The sequence below is a fragment of the Tupaia chinensis genome, unplaced genomic scaffold (assembly GCF_000334495.1).
Source record: "Tupaia chinensis unplaced genomic scaffold, TupChi_1.0 Scaffold139871_1, whole genome shotgun sequence".
Taxonomy (NCBI): domain Eukaryota; kingdom Metazoa; phylum Chordata; class Mammalia; order Scandentia; family Tupaiidae; genus Tupaia; species Tupaia belangeri.
The window spans coordinates 765,917-791,694 of NW_006199750.1; the positions used below are offsets into that span (position 1 = coordinate 765,917).

Below are 25,778 nucleotides of genomic sequence, written 5' to 3' on the forward strand. Positions count from 1 at the left end.
CCATGTCACAATCCCTTCTCCTCCATTCTCCTCTCAGGATCTTGGGCACACACGCACATATACCCGGCGTGAGTTTAAGCCACTGGGTCCGGGACTCGAACCACAGTCAACTACATGAGAGTCCAGCAACATAGCCATTACACCAACTGCTGGTCCCCACCTCACATGTTTTTCAAGCCACTGGGGCCAGCACTCAAGCTCTGGTCAGCAATATAGTATCCAGCTTTTGTGCAGCACTTAACCACTGCACTACAGGGTTGGCCCCTGTGTTTAATATTTTTTAAAATATTTATTTAATTTTATGTATTATTATTAATTTGCTATAGGTTATATGCACTCACCAGAAAGATAGAGAGAGGAGAGAGAAAGTGAGAAAGCCGCTAGGTCTGGGACTCAGAGGTCAGCCATGTGGGAGTTCAACACCTTACCCACTATGCCACCTTCTGGCCCATTGTTACTTTTTTAATGTGTCCAGTATAACCTTTTATTTTTTTTATTTTGACATTGATATTTTATTTCTATTGGATAGTACTGATCTGTACATTAATGCTCCAACCAGACTAGTCAGTGGTGTGTGGCTGAGGCAGCTTGATCCCACATGGCCAATTATATGGTTCGAGTCCCAAATCCAGAAGCTTGAAAAACAAGTTGAGCATGTTTATGTACATACTCAAACCCTGAAAGGAAGAAGAAATGGAGGAGGAAAGTTTGCAGTATGACTATCCCCCACCTGGGGTACTTTCTCGCTCTCTTTCTCTCTCTGCCTCGCTCCAGTGAGTGCATGTATCTCCTGGCAAGTTAAAAATAACAACAAAAATGTTTTCATGCACCAAGCTTCCCTATGAGTTGATATTTGCACAGGAGACGATTTGACATTTCCATTTGTATGTCCAATAAGTACTTCGAATTGAACATGTCGAAATCTCAGCTCTTGGTTTCTGCCCATTTGAAACTACATCTCCCTCTCTTCCCCATCTCAGAAAGTAGTAATTCTCATCTACCAGTAGTTGTTCAAGACTCATGCCTGAGTCATACTTAATTCTCCCTCCCCTAATGTTCACATTTAATCTTTCAGCAAGTATCGACTATTCTACCACCAAAATATTCTTAAAGGAGTAACATTTTTTTTATTGCCAAAGGCATATGTATTCACCGGAAAGGAAGAGGCGAGTGAAAGTGAGAGCACTCTCCAATGGGGCGTGGTCACACCACAATTCTATTCCCCTCACTTCACCATCCTGTCTGGATTTTGGAGACCTGTGCACATGTACTTGGCATGTTTTCTATTACCAGGACTGGGATTTGAACTGCAATCAGCAAGGTGAAATCCAGTTCCCTCAGCACAGTGTTTAACCACTCCACTACAGGACCAGCTCTAAGGAAATATTTTAAGAAAGTCATCTAGGAGCAGGAATGAAGGGGGCAGGGGGATAAGACAAATGAGAAGCAAAAGCTATTGCAATGATTCTTTTTTTGAGATAAACATCACTGTAAAACTTTGGCTACTGAACTGTTCAGAACTTTGTAGGAAGCTTTCCAGACTGTAAATGGGACTCTTCTGCCCAGGAAATACAGGAGGAAATATTTATCCATCAGCTCTCAACTGTCTTTTGGGTTGATCACGTGTCAGTGCTAAACTTAATCTTACGGTGTCTCATGCCAGCAAGGAGTCAGGGAAGCCTGGAGCAGAAAAACAGTCAACAATGCAGGGACTGAAATAGCTAGAATAAGAACAGCCAAGAGGATTTCAGGTGTGTCTGAAATGTGTTTGACACAATGGCCTATATGCTGCTGTGAACTTGGTAAGGTAGAAACAGATTTATTTCAGCAAAGGTGTGGTGAAATAAGCTCAGAACTGCTCAGGAAAGCTGACTGTCTGCATCTCTCCCCAATCCCCATAATCTGTGAGGTCCCATTGGTAGTCTCACGTTGGCTGTATTGAGAATATTTATACCATGGAAACTGGCAAAAGCAAAAACCCAGGGCTTCCTCCCACCCCTCACCAGAGCCACTCTAGAAACCACAGTATCTTTTTCAATATCTTCATTACACAACCAGTTGATTTTTCCAAAGACCTGTTAATTCATCCTAAAATAACTTTCTAATTCTGAATTTCCCACAATATATTAAACAGAAAATAGTCTCCAAGACATTAATTGGTATAACAATGAAAATAATAGAGGTCATTTGGTCAAATAAAGTAGGGATACTAAGGTTAAAACAAGTAAATGAGGGGCCAACAGGTGGCATGGTGGTTAAGGCAGCTGGATCCCAGATGGTTGACTCCACAGTCTGAGTCACAGAACTGGAGGCTTGAAAAACACCTAGGCACATATGCATACATTCCTAAAATCCTAAGAGGGGAGTGGAGAAGAAGGGATTGCAGCATGGCCATCGCCCTTGTAGGGTGATCTATCTATCTATCTCTCTCTCTCTCTCTCTCTCTCTCTCTCTCTCTCTCATAACTCCGAGCATCCTATGGCAAAAAGCTAAAAGAAAACAAAAACAAATGGGGCCAGCCAGCCAGTGATATGGTGGTTAAAGGTGCTGGATCCTACAAGGCTGATACAAGGTGTGAGTTCCAGCCCCAGTACCTTCAAAAACAAGGTAGCGTGTGTATGCCCAAAATCCCAGGAGGAGAATGGAGGAGAAGGGACCACAGTGTGGCTATCACCCGTCGGGGGTGACTTTTTCACTTTCCCTCTCACTATCTCTTTCTGGCAAGCATACATGTCCTATGGCAAAAAGCTAAAATAAATAAATAAACAAACAATATTAAAACTTTTTTAAAAAGTAAACAGATTTCTTTTCTACAATATTTCTCAGAGCTTCTGATATATTAATGGATCACTATGAATCTCCAAAGAGGGACTATCATATCCTCTTTTTTTTTTTCCCTTCAAAATCATCTGACTAATGAACTGTTTGTCAAGGTATATTTCTCAGGGCCAGTGCGGTGAAGACTACACTTTCAGAAATGCTGATGCAGCACCCTCCTACACTGTATGCATCACTACCGCCCCGGCCTGAGCCCCTGCCATTTCTTACCCGACCCTCTCTTTCCTGGACAATCTCCTCACTTCTCTCTCATTATTCCCTACATAGCTCTGCTGCCAGCTTTATTTTTCTAACAGAAAGATCTGGCCATAACTTACCCTTTCTCCACCCACAGATAGAAAATCACTATTGGTTTCTTTCCGCTACACGTAGTTGCAAATCTTAGGCCTGTTATTAAACTCCCTTCAAGATCTAGTTCCACCCATCCACACAACTTCATTTCCTAACACATCACACCTTCGCCAAAATATTTCATGCTCTTTCACCCTTCTGAGCTTTACTATATTTTCCACTCACTGCTCACAATGACCTCTCCTATCCTCACCTACCGCTAAAGAAATGTCTTCTTTAAAAGCAGTATCTAATGAGATCTCTTTAGATAAATTTCCATTCTGGCCCTTGGTTACTCTGTGGTGTTTCCATAATGCTTGGCATTTTTCTCTATTATACTAGTTGTCACTTTGTATGATAAATTTGCCGGTGTTTATCTCCATCTACTCTCTGAGGCTTTTAAATTTTGTTCCTCCAGCTCTTAACATAGTACCTCAGAGTAGATACTCTTTGCTGAGTGAAAAAATTACAAATGAATAAATGAACATCTTAAGGAATAAATAAGAAGAAAAAGTGAAGATGAGGCTATGAAAACTAAAACTACGAACACGTTGTAAGAAGTCGTTTATTCAAGCCATTGGTCTCAAGAACACACTACCATCTTATTTAAACAGCCCTCTAGTTTCCACCTTACCAGCTTCCTGATAGAGAACAGACCTTTATTATAATTTGTCTCAAGGGAAAACTCTATAACTCCCAAAAATCTTTTAGTGTTTTAGAAGAATACAGTCACAAAGAGGCTAACTACTCTATAGGTAGAGTAGGGCTATTAACCCAGGATGACTTTAGTAACAGTCAAATAAACAGTCGCTGAGGATTTGTATTAGAAAGAATATCACAGCTGAAAGACATGACTAACCAATTGTGTTCACCTAAATTTTTCTTTCTCGTTACCTACCACATAGCCTATGCTCATACCAGCCCTTCCCTAAATGCTGTTTTCCTTTAAATAACAGAGTGCATGCCTGCGGGTGAGATAATGTTCTCCCTCTAAGAACAGCATGGACTAGTAGGATTCAAGATGGCTACCGGAAGGACCTCTGGAAGACCCAAAACTTTATCATAATGTCATTTACATGCTAAATGACACACCTAACAGCACGATGACAGTTTACAATCAACAGGAATACCACTGGAAATGACCTTATAAAAGAGGAAAAAGTAAAAAGAGGAAGGTTTTTGACTCCTCCTTCCCTATATTAGCGATCTGGCCCCTTCATTAGTCCACTTGCTATATCTTAATTTCCTAGCTCAAGGTGGATGAGAAGTTGATTTGTGAGCTCATCTTCTGCTTTTCCCTTCCTTGGCCATCATAAGCAGCTTGCACCATGACACTGGCTTTGGATTGTGCAAGCTGGCTCCCTGGTGCTCAATGGTGAAAGGTCCCATCTTTAGGGATAAATTAAAAATTGATAATGATATACTCTTTTCTCAATTTCCAGTGCCCTCATAGGTTAACAGTTCTGCTAATCATGTTTCCTTACCTTTTATTACTGAAATTGAAAGCTCAGTGTATTGTCTGAACATGGAAATTCTGTCAAGAAACATATGAGACAAAAATAGTTTTGCCTATTCATTTCTGAACTTCATTCCACCGAAAACTTACCTTTCATAATTATATCTATAGGCTTGCACTTTTCTTTCATACTAAAAAGGTGGGGCTCTTTGAAACAAGTGCGTTGTGAGGGCTCTTCAAAATGTTCACTTTTGGAAAGCTCCTTGGGAGGATAAATATTTTTGAGTGCTGTCTGATGTTCCTGGACCACATTAATTATATCCTTTTTTTTAATTCCAAAAGGTATATATTTGCCAGATTTTGGTTTTTGGTGTTTATTTTTAAAAACATTTATAGAAGTACTTTGAACTTTATTCTGAAATAAAACAAAAATAACATTTATTAAAATTTAATTTTAGTAGTCATTATTCAATAAAACTACATAGTAAATTTTATTAGTAAACAAAACCGTATCTCCACTAAATACATTTGACAAAGAACATTACTGATAGTAATCAACTGTATCAGATGTTATGCTATGTCATTCTCCAAAAGTCCCTCCCAAGATTTGTATTTATATCTTACTTCAAAAGAAATGTAAATATTAAAATAGTAACACTCTCTTAAAATGTGGTTTTTTTAAAGTTTATTTACTTATTTTCTGAGAGCGAGAGAAAGGGGAAGATACTCTCCACAAGCTCTTCATGCCACAACCCACCCCCAGCCCTTCTGTCAGCCAGGATCATGGACCTGTTGGTGGGCATACCCAGCAACACAAACCTTGAGCCCTTTGCGTGGTTTCTGGCACTACACAGCAGAGTCCCTGCTCCCTGAGCCACTGTGGCTGGGCCCAAATGTGATATTTTAAAATACAGGTTGAAAGTCCATTTTTAAATAGGACTTTTCAAGTCAGTCCCATAGTGCAATAATTAAATGCTATGCATTGAGAGTTATATTAAGTATGGCCAATGACAGTTTGATAGACATATAAAAATTTGATTACTTTTAAACATCTCTGAAGACTTTCAAATGTCTGTAAAATATTAATATCCCCAAACTTCTTTCTCTTAAAAAAATGCACATTCATAATAGGATATATATTTTAGGTCTTTTCAAATAATTTCTATCACTTAATTGCTTTTTAATTTTACAGTAGAAAATAATAAAGTTCCAGGTCTTTGACAGGCAATAATCCACACAATTATGACTATTCTATAGGTACATAGATGAGAGGAATTCAAATTGTTATCGGTTTAAATTGCTACCAACTCAACATGTCAAGAAGACAGTTTTAGCACGCTAGTATTAAGTTTTGCTAAGCAACCTAAGAGGGACTTTTAGGCTGCTATTATTATACAACATTCTCATACTAGGTCAGATTTTGAAGGGCTATCTATTTAACTCTGAAGACTATAAAGCTTTCATTCCTTTTGTGAACTAATAAAGTCAACATAATTGAAAATTATTTTAAATGTGTTAGAGAAAAAATAAGCTAAGCAGTGTTAATAATATTGATCATAAGGTTAAAACCACTTATGGCAATTCTCAATTTAAAGAACCATCAAAAGAAACATAAACTATTATAATCCTCTTCCCCCTATAAGAAGAACTAAAAAAATATTTAAAATCTTTTACTTTTTTTTTTTTTTTTGGGGGGGGGAGAGATTTTCACTGTAGGGCGCGTGCGCTCGCCAGACAGACAGAGAGAGACATAGAGACAGAAAGCGAGAAATCACCCCCCAGGGGGGATGGTCACGCCGCAATCCTTTCTCCTCCATTCTCCTCTCGGGATCTTGGGCACGCACGCACACGCGCCCGGCGTGAGTTTTAAGCCACTGGGTCCGGGACGTGAACCGCAGTCGACTACGTGGGAGTCCAGCGACATAGCCATTACACTAACTGCTGGTTCCCTTCTTTTACTTTTTGAAACATTTTTACAATAGGGTGCATATGCTCACCAGAGAGACACGGAGACAGAAAGAGGAAAATCAGGCCCCAGAGGGGGATGGCCACACCGCAATCCCTTCTCCTCTTGGGATCTTGGACATACATGCACAAGCGCCCAGCGTGAGTTTAAGTCACCGGGTCCAGGACTCGAACTGCGGTTGACTACATGGAGTCTGGTGACATAACCACTATGCTAACTGCTGGTCCCAGGATTTTTTCTTTTTTTAGAGGTTTTTGCTATAGGGCGTGAGCGCTCACCAGAAAGAGAGAGACAGAAAGTGAGAAATCACCTCCCCAGGGGGGATGGCCACACCGCAATTCCTTCTCCTCCATTTTCCTCTCGGGATCCTGGGCATGCACACACATGCACCAGGTATGAGTTTAAGCCACTGGGTCCAGAACTCGAACCGTGGTCAATTACATGGGAGTCCAGCGACACAGCCAACTGCTGGTCCCTTCTCTCAGGATTTTGGGCATGCATGCACATGTGTCCAGCCTGAGTTTTAAGCCACCAGGTCCAGTACTTGAACTGTGATGGACTACATAGGAGTCCAGTGACATAACCATTACGTCATCTGCTGGTACAAAAATCTTTTCTTAAAATACCATAATTTTTAAAAAATATTCAACAGGGGAATAAAATTGTTTGTCACACAGTAAACCATCCTGTTTCTCCAAAGGCCCATTTACCACAACAGTTGTTCATCCCCCAAATTACTCGCCTCCGCTGGATGCTGGCCTCCAAAATGTCTCCCTGTCTAAACCTCCTCTATCCCTTTGTCATATCTTTTCTTTTCATCCCTTCTTATCTTCCAAACGCATGCTATTCCCAGCAAATATTTATGAAGTCAGGCACACTGCTGGGCTGTGGATACAATATTCATAAAAGACAGTCTCTGCCCTCAAGGAGCTATCAGACAGGCAGGCAGCTCTAATGCGAAGTGAAGTGGGAGACGACACAGCGAAGGTGTCATGCTAGGGGCACAGGAGGGACACACCTTGCAGTACATTTTCAAGTTTAACTTTGCCTAAATAGTTTTTAAAGGGATATTTACTTCTGATAAATCCAGGTATTTCTGTTGTAATTCACTAAAAGAAAATGTTAACATATTAAATATGCAAATTAAATACATGGGATGGGTCTTCAAAAAACTTGTGGATAGTGCATATTATGAAAAACTGGGCGTGAATTTCAAAAACTTTTTGCACCAAAATAAACATGTATTTAAATTCCATTTTTCCCCAAACTGTTTGAAGTCTCCTACTAAATCTATAATTAGATAATTTGTGTAACTAAAAAATTATATTTTTAAATGTCATCTGAAATAAATTTTTATAGTTAGTAAAGATTTTATTTTCTCTTGCATTCATAACCTGTCACATATTAGGGTTCACACAATGCTTTAATTACAGTATACAAAATCGGTTATGGGTCTTCTGAAAAAATATGATGTTAGATAATAACTGCAAAGCACTAACCTCATTCATTTTCTCATAATGTTGGGCAATGAGACTTTTTGCTTCTTGAAAAAAGTCTTGCTTAGTAATTTCTAACGTAGGGCCTAGAAGAAAAACATTTTTTTTGAAAGTCGTTAATGCATTTTCTGAATCAAAATGCTGAAACTATAAAATTTTAATTTTGGGGTAGTGTGAACTTTATAGGACATTATAAAAGTGAATTTTATAAGTGGACACTATAAGTGGATGCAAAAGTTAATGAAATGACTCCTTTACATAATATTTTGCTTGATAAAAAGAAAAATCAGCTTGTAATTGTCAGTGATATCATAGATTAACCTAAACTATTAAAGTCAAAAAAAAAAAAAAAACCACTTAAGACTGAATATCGTTGGCTCTGAAAGTTCTTTAAATGTTATTACACAGAAGATTCAACAACATGTTTGGGCCACAAAAGATTAACAAGTCTGTGTGTTCTATATGTGATGATGAATGCTTGTGGCTGGACATGGTAAGTATCTTGTTTATAAAATAATAACTGCAAAATAAGATACCTTGATAAGTTCACTAAGTAAGAACAGCACTGAAGTAAAAAATCTCCGCACCTACAAGTGAGTGGATTATAATGGTAACACATCTTGTGACTAGCAGATGGAGTAATAGTTATGTCACTAGACTCCCATGTAGTTGACCATGGTTTGAGTCCCAGACCTGGTGGCTTAAAACTCATGCCAGGCACATGTGTGCGAGTACCCAAACACCGAGAGGAAATGGAAGAGAAAGGATTGCTGTGTGGCCATCCCCTCTGGAGGGTGATATCTTGCTTTTTATCTCTCTGTTTCTCCTGTGAGCACATGTATTCTATAGCATATAGCAAAATGTCTCTAAAAAAAAATAAGATAACATATCTCATTTTTATTTTTTCTAAGTTTCTTCATTTCTTTTAAGTAAGGTTTATGTATAGAATTCTACAGCATGTACATGGACTACATCATTCTTAGTTCATCTTGTCTAAGATTTCCTCCTTATATATTTCCTTTATTTATGTGGCTGATTTGACATTTATAAATGTGTTTTGGTTTCCTCCTCTTAATCTGGACTCAAAATTTAAATTAAAAGTTAAATATATTACCCATTCAAATGAGCTTTTCAGTCTGGTCAGGAGGCTCCTCATTTCTATAGTTCTACCTCCTTTAGTACTCTTAGGATCAAGGCTTGCTCCTTTCTTTTCACCCATACAAATTTTAAGCAATTAAACACTCCATCTTCACACAAATCCAATTTAATAATGAGATACCCTCGTATGCACCAGAATGACTAAAAGACCAATAACACTGAATGTTAGTGAGGATGTGGAGCTACTAGAATGCAAACATGTTGCTGGTGGAAATGTGAAATAGAATAATCAATTCAGAAAAGGCATGACAATTTCTTATAAAACTAAATGCACACCTATCCTGTGACCCCACAATTCCTCTCCTGGTTATTCACCAAACAGAATGGAAACCTATATCTACAAAAGACTTGTATGAGAATGTTCACAGCAGATTTACTCATCATTCAAAATTGGAAACAGCCCAAACATGTTATTAACAGAATGGACAAATACACCATGGCACACTCATACAATAAAATACTATGAAAAAGAAGCAAACTAGGGAACCAGCAGTTAGCGTAATGGCTATGTCGCTGGACTCCCACGTAGTCGACCGCGGTTCGCGTCCCGGACCCGGTGGCTTAAAACTCACGCCGGGCACGTGTGCGTGCGTGCCCAAGATCCCGAGAGGAGAATGGAGGGGAAGGGATTGCGGCGTGACCATCCCCCCTGGGGGGTGATTTCTCGCTTTCTGTCTCTAATGTCTCTCTCTGTCTGTCTGGCGAGCGCACGCGCCCTATAGTGAAAAATCTCTCAAAAAAAAAAAAAAAAAAAAAAAAAAGAAGCAAACTACTATTATGCATAACAATATGAATGAATCTCAAAAGCATGATGCCAAGTTAAAGCAGCTTTACACAAAGAAACATACTGTACAGTTCCACTTATAAGAAGCCCTAGAACAGACAACACTTATCTATGGTAAAACAAACAAACAAAAACAACAACAAAAAAAAAAAAAAAAAAAAAACAAATAGAACAGTGATTCTGCTGGAGAATGGCATGGATTGGTCAAAAAGGGGCATGAAGAAAATTTCTGGGATAGGGACCAGCAGTTAGCGTAATGGCTATGTCGTTGGACTCCCATGTAGTCGACCGCGGTTCGCGTCCTGGACCCGGTGGCTTAAAACTCACACCGGGCACATGTGCGTGCTTGCCCAAGATCCCAAGAGGAGAATGGAAGAGAAGGGATTGCGGCATGGCCATCCCCCCCAGGGGGTGATTTCTCGCTTTCTGTCTCTCTGTCTCTCTCTGTCTGGCGAGCGCACACGCCCTATAGAAAAAACCTCTCCCAAAAAAAAGAAAATTTCTGGGATGATGGTAATGCTCTATATCTTCAGAGAAATCTGGATTACATGGGTAGATGTGATTAGTATAATTCAGTGAATGCATAGATAAGATTTCTATATCTTATTTTATGTACATTTGCATCAAAAGAAGAAAAACTGGGTCAGACAGGTTGCCTAGTGGGTAAGGCTACTGGATCCTATGTGGCCAACTATGTGGTTCAAGTCCCAGACTGAGGATATTAACAAGACTGAGGATATTAACAGCAGCTTAAAAAACATGCCAGGTGTGTGTGTGTGTGTGTGTGTGTGTGTGTGTTTGTGTGTGTGCCCCAAATGCGGAGAGGAAGGTGGAGGAGAAGGGATTTGGTGAGGCCATCTCTCCTAGGGGTGCTCCTCACTTTCCCACTCCCTCACATGAGTGTAGCAAATTTTTTAAAAATAAATGAATAAAACTATAAGCAAATACCAAATCTAAGTTATGATGTACATGTTGGTTGATGGATGGATATGTGATAAGGACAGTAAAACAGTAACAGTGAGAACTGGGTCGCAGTACATGAATGTTCATTTTAAATCTTTTTCAAGTTTGCTATGTATTTAAAAATGTCATAATTAAGTACTGAGGATAAAACTGTCTCTTCATTCCTGCACGAATACCCCATTACTTTTCACCAGGCAGTCATAGGCCACAGGGAGCTGTTAGTTTGGGGCAATGAGGTTCTGAGGAAGGAAGCCTGAGGGAAACTCTTAACAAAAAGAGAGGAATGAAGGGACTCTCACCCACTTTAAAAAGTGCCAGGTTAGGAGAGGCAGGATACAAAAGAGGCCCCTTCAAGATGAACAGCACTGGGATGTCTCTCTGCAGGTCTGGAAACAAGAGCACTTCCACTGCTGTCTTCTCCCTTCCCTCCACTCCTCACTAGGAAACGTTGCTAAGTCATTACCGGATCTCCCTGACCTCCTGCACTTGCCCCCTGTCTCCCCACAATCAGGGCTGTCTACGTATGTCTGAGGATATTAACAGGTGGCACTTTTTCCCCTCCTTTTCAGTGAAAAATAGTCAAGACTTCACGCACATGTTTCTGGAGACATGTGGTCATTCTTTGTGTAGACTGGAGCACAAATTCACATACAGAGCACAAAATCGTTCATTGTGAATTTCCCAACTCAAAACCTTAAGAGGCACCATCTTTACATGAACAGACAAGAGTTCAGGAATTAAAACCGTCACCATGACTCGCCCTTTTGGCTACTTTCAAGTGTAAACCTTTCTGTTTCATCAAATTGTGACTAAAATCTAAATCTGTTCTGAGGAGGTCTTTGGTCAGAACATTTATTTTCCAGAAGAAAGTCAGTGAACTATTCCCAGGTGTGACTCCACAACCTTGTCCTCTTTTTTCCTTCTCTCATAACAATCCTGAACTTCCTTCTTCTGACTAATCATATCTCCTTTATAATTCTAACTTTTTCATATATCATGTACAGGACAAGAAATATAACTTATTAATATACGAAATGGCCAAGTCACTGGGTTTTACTTAAACTGTAGCTTTGGAAAGATTCCATAGACTAGTGGTTAAGGGAGCCAGATCCCACATGGCCACCCGTGGTTTTGGACACTCACAGGTGCCTGACATGTTTTTTAAGCCACCAGGTCCAAGACTCAAACCACGCAGCCAGCCACATGGGATCCAGTGCCTTAACCATCACACCACCCCGTGGCCCGAGACTTCAGTTTCTTTGTTCACAATGGGATAGGTAAATAAACATGTAGCTTTTATACATCCCAGCACACTTCATAAACTAAATTATCAAAGGAATTTGTCAAGGTCTGTTCCTTCTCTTTTGCTTATTTGAAAATCCTGAATCACACTTTTCTGTGCTTGAATTCCAATTTGCTCATAAACCTTAGACTTCTCAATTGTAAAATGAGGATAATAACATATATCACAAAGAATTACTGTGACATTTAATTTAGACATTGTGACAAAAGCACTTAACACAAGCACTGGGCATATACTGTGTTTTCAATAAATGTGAGTATTTATTGTCAATATTATTATTTTACTCATTGGGCTTAAACTTTTCCCCAATCATGTTTGTGTAATTAATTTCATTAGTCAGTGTTCATTTCTTCAACAGCATAAAGCTAAATGACTTTCTAATTTAGTTTAAATAGTAGTATAGTTATTTTATCCAAACTAATTAAACTAATTAATTAATATATTCACAGATAATAAAATCTCCTCATACTTGGGATTATTCAAATTACTAAATACCAAAAAGCAACAGTAAGTAATTATAAACAATAACAATTTTTTATAATAAAATTCATGAATGGATTGAAATGGTTATATTAAACTTACCTAAAACATGAGTGTAAATATCAACATTAACATTCTACAGTGAAATAAATTATGAGTACCTCTAATTTCAAAAGTTTTCACTAGCCCAAAATATTTTCTTAAATTTATCTTAAAATAAAAAGATTTGGAGTAGCAGGTGGCATGCTGGTTAGGGCAACTGGATCCCACATAGCTAGCTGTGCAGTTCGAGTCCCAGACTCAATGGCGGGGAAAATGCATTGAGCACATGTACGTGAGTATCCAAAATCCTGAGAGGAGAATGGAAGAGAAGAGATCGAAGTGTGGCTATACTCCCGAGAGGTGCTTCCTCCCTTTGTATCTCTCTCTCTCTCTCTCTCTCTCTCTCCAGAAAGGACATGACCCTATAACAAATTACCAAAAAAAAAAAAAAACCACCTGGTTCTTTTTCTCTCATTAGTTTAATGCTATTATGATAATGGTTCCTAAAACTGCAGATTTCTTGGGCCAGTCCCATGGCCTAGTGGTTGAAGGAGCCAGATCCTACATGGCTGACCATGGTACAAATCCTGGTCCCAGCAGCTTAAAACACACGCACGCACACACACCAGATGTGCATTCATGCCCAAGATCTCAATAGAACAGACAAATGGAGAATGTATTGTGGCATGACCACACGCCAGTGGGTGGTGCTTTTTCCCTCTCTCTCTGTCTCTCTGTTTCTCTCTAGCAAGTACATGTACACTCTGGCAATTAAATAGTAAAACAAAAAAATCTGCTGAATTCTCTTACTGTTTTAGAAGTTCTGTATAGTTTCTGAAGGGAAGATACAAAAAGAAATCTAGCTATGGAAACTATGACATGGAATGAGGCATCTCTTGATTATAATCATTGGACAGTCTTCTCTTCATTGAAAGAGACTCTGGGACTTATAAGCACGTTTTTCATACATGTAACAAAAATAACTGACAATATTCAGAAGGTTTCCATCCTTCCCATTAAAAGGCTATGTTCTTCACAAGAATTTACCAAAAAGACAATCCCAAACAAAGATATATAACACATGGCTAAGGTCATCTTCATATGTGTCATATAATCAGAGAACATGCCTGATTACCTGTGTTTGATTTCACAGGAGTTCTGAAAAGCATACCTCAGCCAAAACGGGATTTAGTTCACCATACATTCACTAGGTAACTCCTAGTGCTAGATATTGTTACGGTGCTAAATGTGCTGAAATAAATAAGACACAAGCAAGCCCTATCTTCCAGGTGCTTAAAAGTCTAGTGCCAGAAAAATCTGCAAATAAATGCCATAAATGCCATGGTATTCAGTAAAATCCATGCTGTGATAAAAGCCAACATAAACCACCAACACCCCCTACCGCCAGCTCACTAAATACAAGAATTTCCCCTTAAAGACATAAAGCTTTACATTATAATATTGGAAATAGGGTTTAAATAAGGAGAAATATCCCCAGAGAAATAACAGTGAATCAAACCCAGGCTAAGGCAGTTGTTTTAAATTTGTGCTTCATTAATTTCATGTGCCTAGGGGACTCTTCCTTCTTTCAATCACACTAGCCCAGACCTTATCTGTTTTACATATTTGAGCTCTAAGTTTTATTTTGCAGTACAGAATTGCTTGACTAAAAATAACACACAGTCAACAAATTAAAAAAAAAAAAAGAAGAAAAGAAAAAACAAAGCTGAAAGTATTCGTGGCATGTATAGAAAGATCTCCTCCAAACATGCTTTTATGAAAATCCAGATGGAGGAAAGAGCGGGGTGAGGAGTGGAGAGAAGCTGGTGAGAAGAAAAGCTAGTGAGGGGAGAAGCCGGCACTAAAGTCATTAGCTCCAGGGTAAAGAGGTGTAGAAGTTGGAAAGTGAATAGAAGCTTTTGGGGCAAAACCTCAAATAAACTAGTGTATATCAGTTCTATGACATGTAAGTGAAAAAAATAAATTAGCTCTAATATCTTCCCAAAAAAGAGTTAAAATAACCAAGTAAAACCCAAACTTCAAATGCCAAATGGTTATCATCTCCTAAAACACATACTCAACCATTTTTTTCCACAACACATTCTGCATTAAGATCCAATCTTCAGTTCCGGGTTAAAGGCTTCTTGCTGATTTGTCTCCATTTACACACTTTTTCTCACCTTCCCCCCTACGCTCTAGTCTTCTTTAGCTAAGACGCTTCTATGCAACAATAAATGATTAACACGTTTTCAACATGCCTTAAAGAGGTTTTACAGTGCACCCCCTCAATTTCCCTCAATTTATTATGTTCATATTTTCCAGACTGGGGTTAGGTTGCTAAGGAGATATAGGAGCATTTCGAGCTCATAGAATCAAGACTCCAAATATAATTTAAGTAATTATGGGCATGACCTAAAGGCAAAATGAAACTAGAAAACATTCCTCCTCCACTTCAGAATCTGCCTCCCTTCCTGCCCTTTCCATTTTTAAAAATTTGCTATATTATCCAAATAGAAAGCAAGCTAAAAATTATTTTTACAGCACTCTCTTGGTAGGCCCAGTTAGACCTCAGCTGGCCTGTGTCATATACAGTCACGGGTCACAGAACCAAGGGGAGCTGGCAGAAGAACAACAGCGTGGCACCATGTGTAGCACTGTATACTTCTCAAGCACACTACCTAGGCCTGGATGCCCTGTTGTAAGTCTATATCAACTCTACAAGAAATATAATGTATAGTTAATAATAATGTATTAGATACTCGAAATTGGCTAAGAGCAGATCTTAAGCATTCTTACCTCAAAAAAGAAAAGTAACTACATAAAGTGAATATGTTAATTAGCTTGACTGTGGTAATAATTTTCAAAATGTATAGTAGGTCAAGACATCCCAGAACTAGCAGATGGCATAATAGTTATATTGCTGGACTATCACCTGGTTGACCACGGTTCAAATCCTGGATGCAGCAGCTTCAAATTCACACCAGGCACATGTGAGCGTGTGCCCAAAATCCCAAGAGGAGATTAGAGGAGAAGGGTTTGTGGTGTGACGATCCCCACTGGGGGATGATTTCTCCCTTTTTGTCTCTGTCTCTCCAGCAAGCGCACATGCCTTATAGCAATAATCTATCTAAAAGAAAAAAAAGACATCCCACTATACACATTAAGATATATATTGATATATATCTTTGTCATTATGCCTCAATAAAGCCAAAGAAAAGGTAAACTATGTATGTAAATTATATGTAAATTTAAATTTTCTAGTAGACATATTAAAAAAGTAAAAATTAAATTAATGTTAATAAATATAACTGTTACATGTTTTAAATAAAATATACCCAAATAGTATCACTTCAACATTAATCAATATTAAAAATTAATGAGACATTTTACAATATTTTTGTTGTCTTCAAAATCTTGTATATATTTTGCACCTTAACACATCTTAATTCATATGCTGAACTTTTATCAGAAATATTTGATCTGTGTTTAAATTTAATAAAATATTCATTAGAAAAACATCTAGATTATTTCAAATATACTTAAATATTTTGCAATAACTGAATTATATATTTTTAAATTGAAATGACAATTAATTAGAATTTAACTAAATATTCAGGTCCTTAGTATTGCTAGTCACATCTCAAGTACTGAACAGTCACCCACATGTGCCCTGTGGATATATCAGATGGCATACTGCTGGGTCTTCAGAAAAGTCATAAAGTATTTTTCTATGCAAAAATATGTCATGACTTTTCAGAGTACCCAACAACTTAAAAGTTGCTACAGAGGCAAACCCATATCTTAGTAGTTAAGGGAGCCAGATCCCACATGGCCAACCACAGTTCCAACCCAGTCCCCAGTGGCTTAAAAAACACATCTAGTGCATGTGCATGCATGTCCAAAATCCTAAAAGGATAGAAAAACAGAGGAAAAGGAATTGTAGCATAACCATTTCCCAAGGGAGGTACTTTTTCCCTCTCCTTCTCCCTATTTTTCTCTGTAGAACACACGTGCCCTCTGGTGCTTAAAAGGAAAAAAGTTGCTATAGATCTCTTGAAAGTTGATTATATTTAAGTAAAGGAAATGAGATGTGTTCTTACAAAGTGTACCAATTAAGTATAGTGCTCAGAGGGTTCTGTTTGTTTTGTTCTGTTTTTTGTTTGTGATAAGGTACGTGTGCTCACTGGAGAAAGAGAGAGAGGGAATGTGAGAAATCACCCTCTGGAGGGATGGTCATACTACAATACCTTCTCCTCCATTCTCCTCTTGAAATTTTGGGCACACACGCACACACGCCTGGCATTTTTTTTTTTTTTTAGAGGTTTTTGCTATAGGGCGCATGCACTCGTCAGACAGACAGAGATAGACAGAGAAACAGAAAGCGAGAAATCACCCCCCAGGAGGGATGGTCACGCCACAATCCCTTCTCCTCCATTCTCCTCTCGGGATCTTGAGCATGCACGCACACGCGCCTGGAGTGAGTTTTAAGCCACCGGGTCCAGGACGTGAACCACAGTTGACTACATGGGAGTCCAGCAACATAGCCATTATGCTAACTGCTGGACATGACCTGCCATGTTTTTCAAACTAACAGGTCTAGAACCCAAATGGAACAGTTGGCCATGTGAGATCCAGCCACCTTAAACTCCATGCCACCTGCTGGCCCATCTGAGGGTTGCTAATTAATAGAAAATATTGGTTAAAACAGTTGGAGTGCCATGCATTGTGCATCAACTTGTCAGATCAGAACAGATACTCACATTTTACTTTTTTGGTCATCGTCTCTGCAGTAGCCATTGTGGGCAGTTAGGGTGATCTTCTTTTTTGAAGGATGAACTCCAAGTCCTTAAATACAATTACATTAAGTAATTCAGTAATGATGAATATTCACTGTCACTCATTTCTTTCACAAATAATTAGGATGAATGAGTAACACTTTTTATACTTCATTCCTCTGCTCCAAAAACATCAATGCCTTCCTCTCCCAAAGAAAACTGCAATAGCTAATACTGGGCGGGGTTCTTGTTTATCTAGCACTTGTCTGCACGTTACCTTACTGATTCCAAACAACTACTGTCCCACCCACATTTGGCAGATGAGGAAACTGGAGCACAAACAAATGAAATAACTTGTAAACGTAATCAACCATTTAATGGCATGCACAGAACTCAGTCCAGGTATTTGGGCCCGAGGTTCCACATAAACATACCTGATTTCTCAGTATTTTCCAACTAATACCCAATTAATATCTAGTACATACCTCTCAACCTGCCTTTCAGCTTAGGTTTATGCTAGTCTTCTCTTCAGAATGCCCTCTCTGCTCTTTTATAGTTATTTATATCCTATTCATTAGTACGGTCTAGGTTCAAATCCCACCTACCACCCTGGCCTCTAGTGATTAGTTTCTCTCTCAAATACAATAATTATGTTGTTCATGCATCTCCCTTAAACTGACCATTCGTTGTGTGTAAGGAGCTAAAAAGCAAAGTAATACAAGTATACAGAAGTCCTATATTCCAAATTAGATTCCAAATGCGCTGAAAACAAAACTGTGTTTTAGACCAACTGTGTTTTAGACCTTAAAATTCCATCAAAGTGTAGAGTGGAGCTTAGACGTCTATATTTTTTAGTTTCCCAGAAGATGTCAATGCTCAATTAGAGGAGGAAAATGCTGCCTTGTGCCTGGCCTTCATGGTTCCCAACTCCATGACTCACAATCTGGAGGTGCTCAGTAAAGGGCTGATGACTGGGTTCAGTGAACTGAGCCCTTCCTCCTGCATCTGACATTAGCATTACTTCTAAAGCATTATTCAAAATGCACCCAACATTGCCTTCATTGCCTGGGAGTCAGTTACCTGACACATGTAGGTACACAGTGGGTATTGGGTACCCACTTGGCTTTACAATGAGAAATAGGAACATTAAACACTTTACCAAGCCCCGTGGAGCGTCTTGGTCTAAAGACTGTTCAATTGGCTAACTCAGCCCACAGGCTGAGTGAAGTATGGAGTGAAGTATGGAAGACCTGTTAAATAATTTGCGGATGATCTGAGTAAATTTGTAGGCCTTCTTTGCTCTGTAAAAGTCATGACTCTGAAGCCACATGCTCTTGGATAAAAGGCTACGACATTTTTCCCACAGGGGGGAAAGCTACTGCAGTTACAGTTTTAAAATAATAAATCAAAAACACACAAAAATGATTAATCCTCAAACTGTCAGCATTACACCATGGGCAAGAGCACAGGACATGTACTTTGTCAGCCTCATTCTGCAAATGAACTGAGATAAATTAAAATCTGCATCGCCCCCAGCAATTAACAATCAGAACTCATCTTCTGGTCTGGCTTAATTACTATCTTCTTTACATTTAAATATAGGAGGAAAATATAAACGTGTTTTGTGCTCCATCATTTTCTTGTTTTAATCTCCATAGAAATAGACTCTTCTCTGGGGCTGTTGGCTCCTCCACCTTAATTCAGTGTGCCAGGAGTGTCAGCCTGCATTAAACTGGCTGGCAAGCAAGACATCCCACCGTCCTCCTAATGCAGAAAACTAGCCAAGCATCCTGAGGGGTGTTGGCATGGTCATGCCCGGGCAAACCTGAGGTGATGGGGACAAGTCCAAGACAAGAGATGGGGATAGAGGAAGGTTGTGTAGAATGGAATTGTTTAGAAATAGTCAAAGTGACATGAAATATCAGCATATGGAGTTCCTCTCCACTTCAGTCCCCAGCAGGCAGTTAGGAGATGCTGAGGCTCTCCTAATGCACCCAACAATTAATAAACGCATACCTATTGCTTGAATTCCGCAAGAGGTTTGTTGTCTATTTAGGAAGAAAAGGTGATTTTTTTGAAAGCTTGCTTACTTATCTGCTTGTTTATTTTGAAAGGAAGTGGGGGGAGGCATCGCTGGCAGGGTCCCATCACACTGTGATCCTCTCAGCCTGCCAGCATCACAGGCACACTGCCATGCTGCCATGTTCAAATCAGTTCAGGATCCACTCTAGCCAGGGCCTCCCATGTGGCTCCAGCATTGTATAGCAGCCCCCTACTGCCAGTGCCACTGCAGTCGAGCCAAATTTTTTAATAAAGATACAAACAACTATTGAATATATGACAGATGTACCATGAAAATCTGTAAGCTTTGTGAAATAAGTCGTATAATCCCACTAGAACCTTGGGTTCAAATGAAGATGACCACTAAGGACTGAGAAAGCAACACAGAGGACTTTAAACAGGGACTGAGTAAAAGCCGAAGCTGCAAAGGGTAAGCATGAGTTCAGGGGCGCTCCATGGTCTGGTGATAAAGGCAGCTGGATCCCACACTGACCAACCCTGTGGTTCAAGTCCTGGACTGGGTAGATTGAGAAACATGCTGAAGTGTGTGCACGTGTGCATGCCCAAAATCCCAAAAGGAGGGAGAGACTAAGGACGGGATTGCAGTGCAACCATTCCCCATAGTGGAGAGTTTTCACCTTTTCTTCTCTCTGCCTCTCTCTCGTGAATACACGTACACTCTGGAAAAATGACAAAAAAACAAAGAATGAGTTCAGGACAGACATGGACCAGTCATACCCAATGCCAGCTAGCACACTCCTACAGTACTGAGTATCAGTTCTGTGTGGGTCCTCCTGACTAGGTTAAGGGGAGCAGAGAAGGTGGGCGGGTGAGAAATGCACAAGCAAAGGCATGGAGGTGAGAATGATGTGGTCTGAGGTCAGTGAGTCAAGTCTGATTTGAGCAGAGCAGTGAGATTTTTATGCTGTTAAAATAGGCAATGAACCACGGAAATTTCTCAGTGAGGCACCAACATAACCAGTGCTCTGACATGTAACTTCCATAAAGGCAAGAACTTACTTTCTACCCTGCTATATTTCCAGTCCCTCGGCCTGGAGTAGGAGGATCTCAAAAAAGACAGAATGGGTGACTGTGCATAATTACGGCAGCAGCAAGCTGGAGGGGCATGCCCCCACTCCTCGATCTGTTGTCCAAATGGTCCTTTCATCCTTGTTCTTTCAGCAGATGCAACTTGAGGCTCTCCTAATTTGGGCTGCAGAAATGCTAAGGATTTCCACTTCCATTTATACAAGAATAAAAGGCAAACAAATGGGGCTAGCAGGTGGTATGGTGGTTAAGTGCTGGACTCCCACATGACTGACTGCAGTTTGAATCCCAGACATGGTGGCTTGCTTTCTCATTATCTCTTTCTCTCTCTCTCTCTCTCTCTCTCTCTCTCGTCAAATTTTTAAAATAATAATTAATTAATTAATTAAATGAATAATTCTTAAAAATAAAAAGTCCAAACAAGTAGAGACTATTTTCCTAACTTATTTCCTTAGCTTGACCTTCCCAAAGTATAAGATGACTGATAACAATTTTTATCAAAACCTTTAAAAATAAGTGTGCTGGTGGAAAAAAGAACTGTCCTATGACCTATATAGCAGGATGCAGGGAAATAAGCCAAACTCCACAGATCTGGGGAAGTAAGTCAGCAAAGAGAAAATCTTCATTTTCCATCCCAAATGTTCTTTGTACCAGCTCTATACCCTGATATCCCCTAATCTTCAGTCATGCTTTCACTCCTCTCCCTTCTCTGTCTTAGGAACTGTAGCTATACCCATCCAGTTGCTCAAGCCATAAACCTTTGATTCCACCTACACTTTCGCCTCTCACATCCAATCCATCAGTTCTCCTAGATTTTTTTAAGAACATGTATTCATTTATTTATCTTATTTATTTGCTGTGATTCTCAACTACAGGGTCCAAGACTTGAACCATGGTGAGCTATGTGGGAATCCAGCACCTTAACCCACACAACTTACAGACCCCAGTCTGCTAGATTTCAACTTCTCCCCATATTCCTTCCTCCAGCCACAATCATTTCATTCTTAAACTGCTGAAATAGCCTCCTGACTTCTCTCCAGATTTCCACTCTTACCACACTCCAATCCATTCTCCACCAGCACGCGTCATCTTCCTGAATATGTATCAGATCATATCACTTCCCTGGCTTCCTGCTTCCCAACCTAGGCTGAGTTCTTCCCTCTCCCACAACTGAACAAATATGCAGAAAAGGCACAGAGCTGGCATTCCACAGCTCCGTAAGAACTGAGCCAAGGAGCTTGCTCTGACTTCTCAGTCTTTGTCATTTAAAAAAGAAATTGTCAGACAAGACTTCAAAGACTCTATCACTTTCTAAAACTCTATTATTCCATTGCTTTTATGCTAAAAAGAAAAAAAAAATCACTGCCCCCCACTCCTAGAAATCAACTGTGTGGTCAAGAGTTCTGCCTGTCAGTTGTCCCTCACCACTTCTTTCTATTCTCTTGACTCTGGAGCAGAACACTGAGGAAAGCAGTCTGGGCCAAGACTCTTCTGGTCTGGTCCGTCACTGCAATCCTCGTTGCTGCTTCTCAAGCCTCAGCCACTGGGATCTCCCTTTGGGTTTTCTCAGTTTCCATTCTCTGGTAAATAGGACCTCCCCCACAAAACACACACTTTTACTCTTCCAATTCAACAAGGACCTGTAAGTTGTTTTCTGGGTTTGCTTGCTGACTGACTTCATTTTGCCAAGTCTACTGTACCCTCTTTCGAGACTAGGAAATCTGTGGGCACCAAACAACAGGAATGAGAAAAGAGAAAGGAGACGAAGCTTAAAGAAAACAAATCTTAACTGGGGTCAGTATTACTCATCTAAAACAAGTAAAGGTATATTAGATGATGGGAGAATAAAAGATTTATAATTATACAATTAAAATTATGAACCAAATTAGTTAGAAGGCTGCTACACGAGCTGGAAAGAAAATAAGAATGTATGATCATTAACATCAGAGCTGGGATCCCAGGGGCCACGTGCAATAGTGGCAATTACGGGGAATAACACTCCTGGCTTGGTGCACAAGTTTCCCTGTAGTTCTCTAATTTAACTCGGGTTGATATATTAACCAGAGCCAGGAAGAAGGTAGGGGAAAAAAATGAAAACATTAGAATATTGTTCCAGCTAACACAAAGCACAGACTCTGGGAGTACAGTGGTGAGAGCAAACTTTTAGTCCTGACACTTCCATTGCCAAGTCTGTGATTTAGGCCAAATCACAAACTACTTAATCCTCTTGGTCTAGATGTGAAGATTTAAAGTAGACACCCATTTTTTCTTTCTTTTTTTTTTTTTAGAGAGAGAGCTTTTTTGTTTGTTTGTTTTGCTATAGGGTGCATGTACTCACCAGAGGCAGAGAGTGAGACAGAGAGAGAAAGTAAAAAACCAACCACCAGGGTGGATGGCCACACCACAATCCCTTCTCCTCCATTTTCTCCTCGAGATTTTGGGCATGTACACACACACATCTGGTGTGAGTTTCAAGCCACCGGGTCTAGAATTCAAACAACTGTTGGCCAGGTGGGAGTCTAGCACCTCAACCACTGTACCACCTACTGGCTCTTCAACACACAATTTTCAAAATAGCAACTTAGAATTCCTAAGTTTAAAGGAACTTTGTCTTAGAAATCAATGAGGACAGCAGTTGAGGCCTGGTTGTTCTGACTGAAGAGGTTCTTCAATCAAAGAATCAAAAGCTCCTGAACAAAGGTCACTAACAGGAGATGATGGTCTGGTTGGTGAGATAAGACTATCATTGCATACAGGTTAAGAGGAGTGACTTGGGGGAAAAGGAAGCAATCCACGTCAGATGGAGCAATAACACCAATAACAAGAGAGATCTACTATCAGAGAGAACTGAAATACTGAATTTGAATCCCTGCTATCATCTAAAATTATAAGCCCAAATATAACATACATCATATAAATACCTTCTACTAATCAATGAAGAAGAGAATCAAATATAAAAACGGGCAAAAGATTGGAATAGACATATTGCACAGGGGGTTTCCAAATAGGAAATAAACATGAAAAGTTGCTCAAAATTGTCACCCGGAAAACACAAGGAAAAATCACAATCTTCACAAACCCAAATGAACAGCTTTTTAAAAATACAAAGCATTGGGGATGTACTGTGGTGCAACAGTGAAATATACAACACTCTGTGAGGCTGACCCACACAGGAAGGTCCCAGGTTCACATCTGAAGGCATCCCTGAATACGCCCGATGTAAGTGTGCCCGTGATCTGAGGCTGGCTGAGGCTGGTGGTGACTTGTGGCATCAGAGCCTTTTGCAGGATGCTCTCTATCTGTCTCACTCTCTCTTCTTCCCACTCAGGGAACAAATAAATAAACTTAAAAAAAAAAAGTGTTGAGAAGAATGTAGAGCTACTGAAATACTCATATCCTGCCTGTTGGAGTGTAAATTGGTAATCTCTGGCAAACTATTTGGCATTATCTTCAAATCGCCAAATGCTAATCTATACTTAACCATGACCTATCTTCCAACTCCCAGCAGAAAGGCTTAATAATGTTTCCTGCAAGATACATATAAGGGTAATCAGAGCAGCACTATTTTGTGACAGCTAGAAGCTGGAAGCATCCCAGATGTCCACTGACAGCAGAATAAATAAATAATGTGTGTTTTATTTATGCAAGGGAATATTTCACAGCAGTGAGAATAAACTGCTATGCATAAAGACACAAACGATCCTCACTCACAATCTTGAAAGAAGTCAGACTAAAGAGGGGATACTTTATGCTTTCTTTAGTGTAAGTTTCAAACACAAGTAAAACATACTACCAGCAATAGAAGATAGGACAATGGTGACCCCTAGAGAAAGAGCATAGTATCTGAGGTTGAGGGGGCACATCTGAGGCTCAAGGGTTTGCCGATAATCCACCCCATTATCAGACGGTGGTTACACAGGTGTGTTTACTTGGCGGCTATCCACTGAGCTGTACACAGGAACTGGGCACACTCTCTATTGTGTTATATATAAATTAAGACTTAATAATAATATACATTATATTAATTTTTCAAAGAAACCTAGTAAACCTTGAGCACACTGTCGTCGTCATTACAGATAGCTTTTTCTCTCCTATTACCCCTCTCCCCTCGTTGAAGAAATAACAAAGCATAGAGCTTTGCTAAAATTCACCTGCATCAATGCCGAGTTGTAAGCTCCACCAGGGCAGGGGTTAGTTTCTAAAATGTCTTTTATGTCTTCTGTAAGACTGAGCACATGGTGAGCCAAGTAATAAACACTCCCTAAGAAGCTGTAGATTGGAATTCCTGCAAGGAAAACCCGAGTATTACAATCTTCTTAGTTTTTTCAGAGTTCCTAATATTTATTTAGAAATCTCACTACTACTGAATTTTCCACTATAACCTGTCATGAATTTTTGCAATGTAGCTAATAAGCTTTGCTAGTTTAATTTATTCATCTGGTTATCTTGATGGAAGGACCGTGATTATCCAAATGAGAAAAGAAGGGTGAAGTACTTCAGTCCTAAGTGAACAGTAAACTCACATGCACGTACCTGCACACTCCCCATCCCACACACACATACCAAAAACTGGTTTCAGAAAAGCCCCATGTTTGTCCATACTTTGCTCATTCAAATTCCCATTTCAGACCTTGAATTCAACCTTCATATACTGATAGAGAAAGGAGTGAAAGAAATAGGAAAAGTGAGGCTTTACTTAAGTCAAATATTAAAAATATCAGAAGCTCTGTTTTATTATACATGTTCTTTCTGGGCAATTTTGGTAAGCAATATATTCAAACACAAGTGCTCAGGAACAAAAAAAAACAGGTAAAAGTGCCTTATTTCCTAAGCCTCTATTGTGTCAGTAACATTTGCAAAGTACCTTATGAAGATCCCCATATCAATACATGCAGTTATGCCTTCAGTGATCATCGTGGCATGTTGTGATTGTTTTTCTTGTGATTTTCACAGATTAAAACAGTACCATTATAAAAGTACATTCCCTCAGCTATTAATCACACATGCCTTAAATAGAATCCATTAACATTTTATAAATAACAATAAAGACGGAAAGCTTGATTTATAAGGCGGTTCCTG

At 39.4% G+C, this 25,778-nt stretch overlaps 1 protein-coding gene across 1 annotated transcript in view; it reads right to left on the reverse strand.

The window, feature by feature from the left end:
* Positions 1 to 25,778, reverse strand: part of IQCM (IQ motif containing M) — a 472,102-nt gene that overhangs the window by 349,879 nt on the left and 96,445 nt on the right. The window contains exons 3-5 of the mRNA XM_006162328.2: positions 17,577 to 17,661; positions 8,090 to 8,172; positions 4,775 to 5,039 (exon numbers count right to left, since the gene is read on the reverse strand). Coding sequence (XP_006162390.1) covers positions 4,775 to 5,039; positions 8,090 to 8,172; positions 17,577 to 17,613 — 385 coding nt within the window. The 5' untranslated portion in view covers positions 17,614 to 17,661. The remainder of the gene's footprint in view (positions 1 to 4,774; positions 5,040 to 8,089; positions 8,173 to 17,576; positions 17,662 to 25,778) is intronic.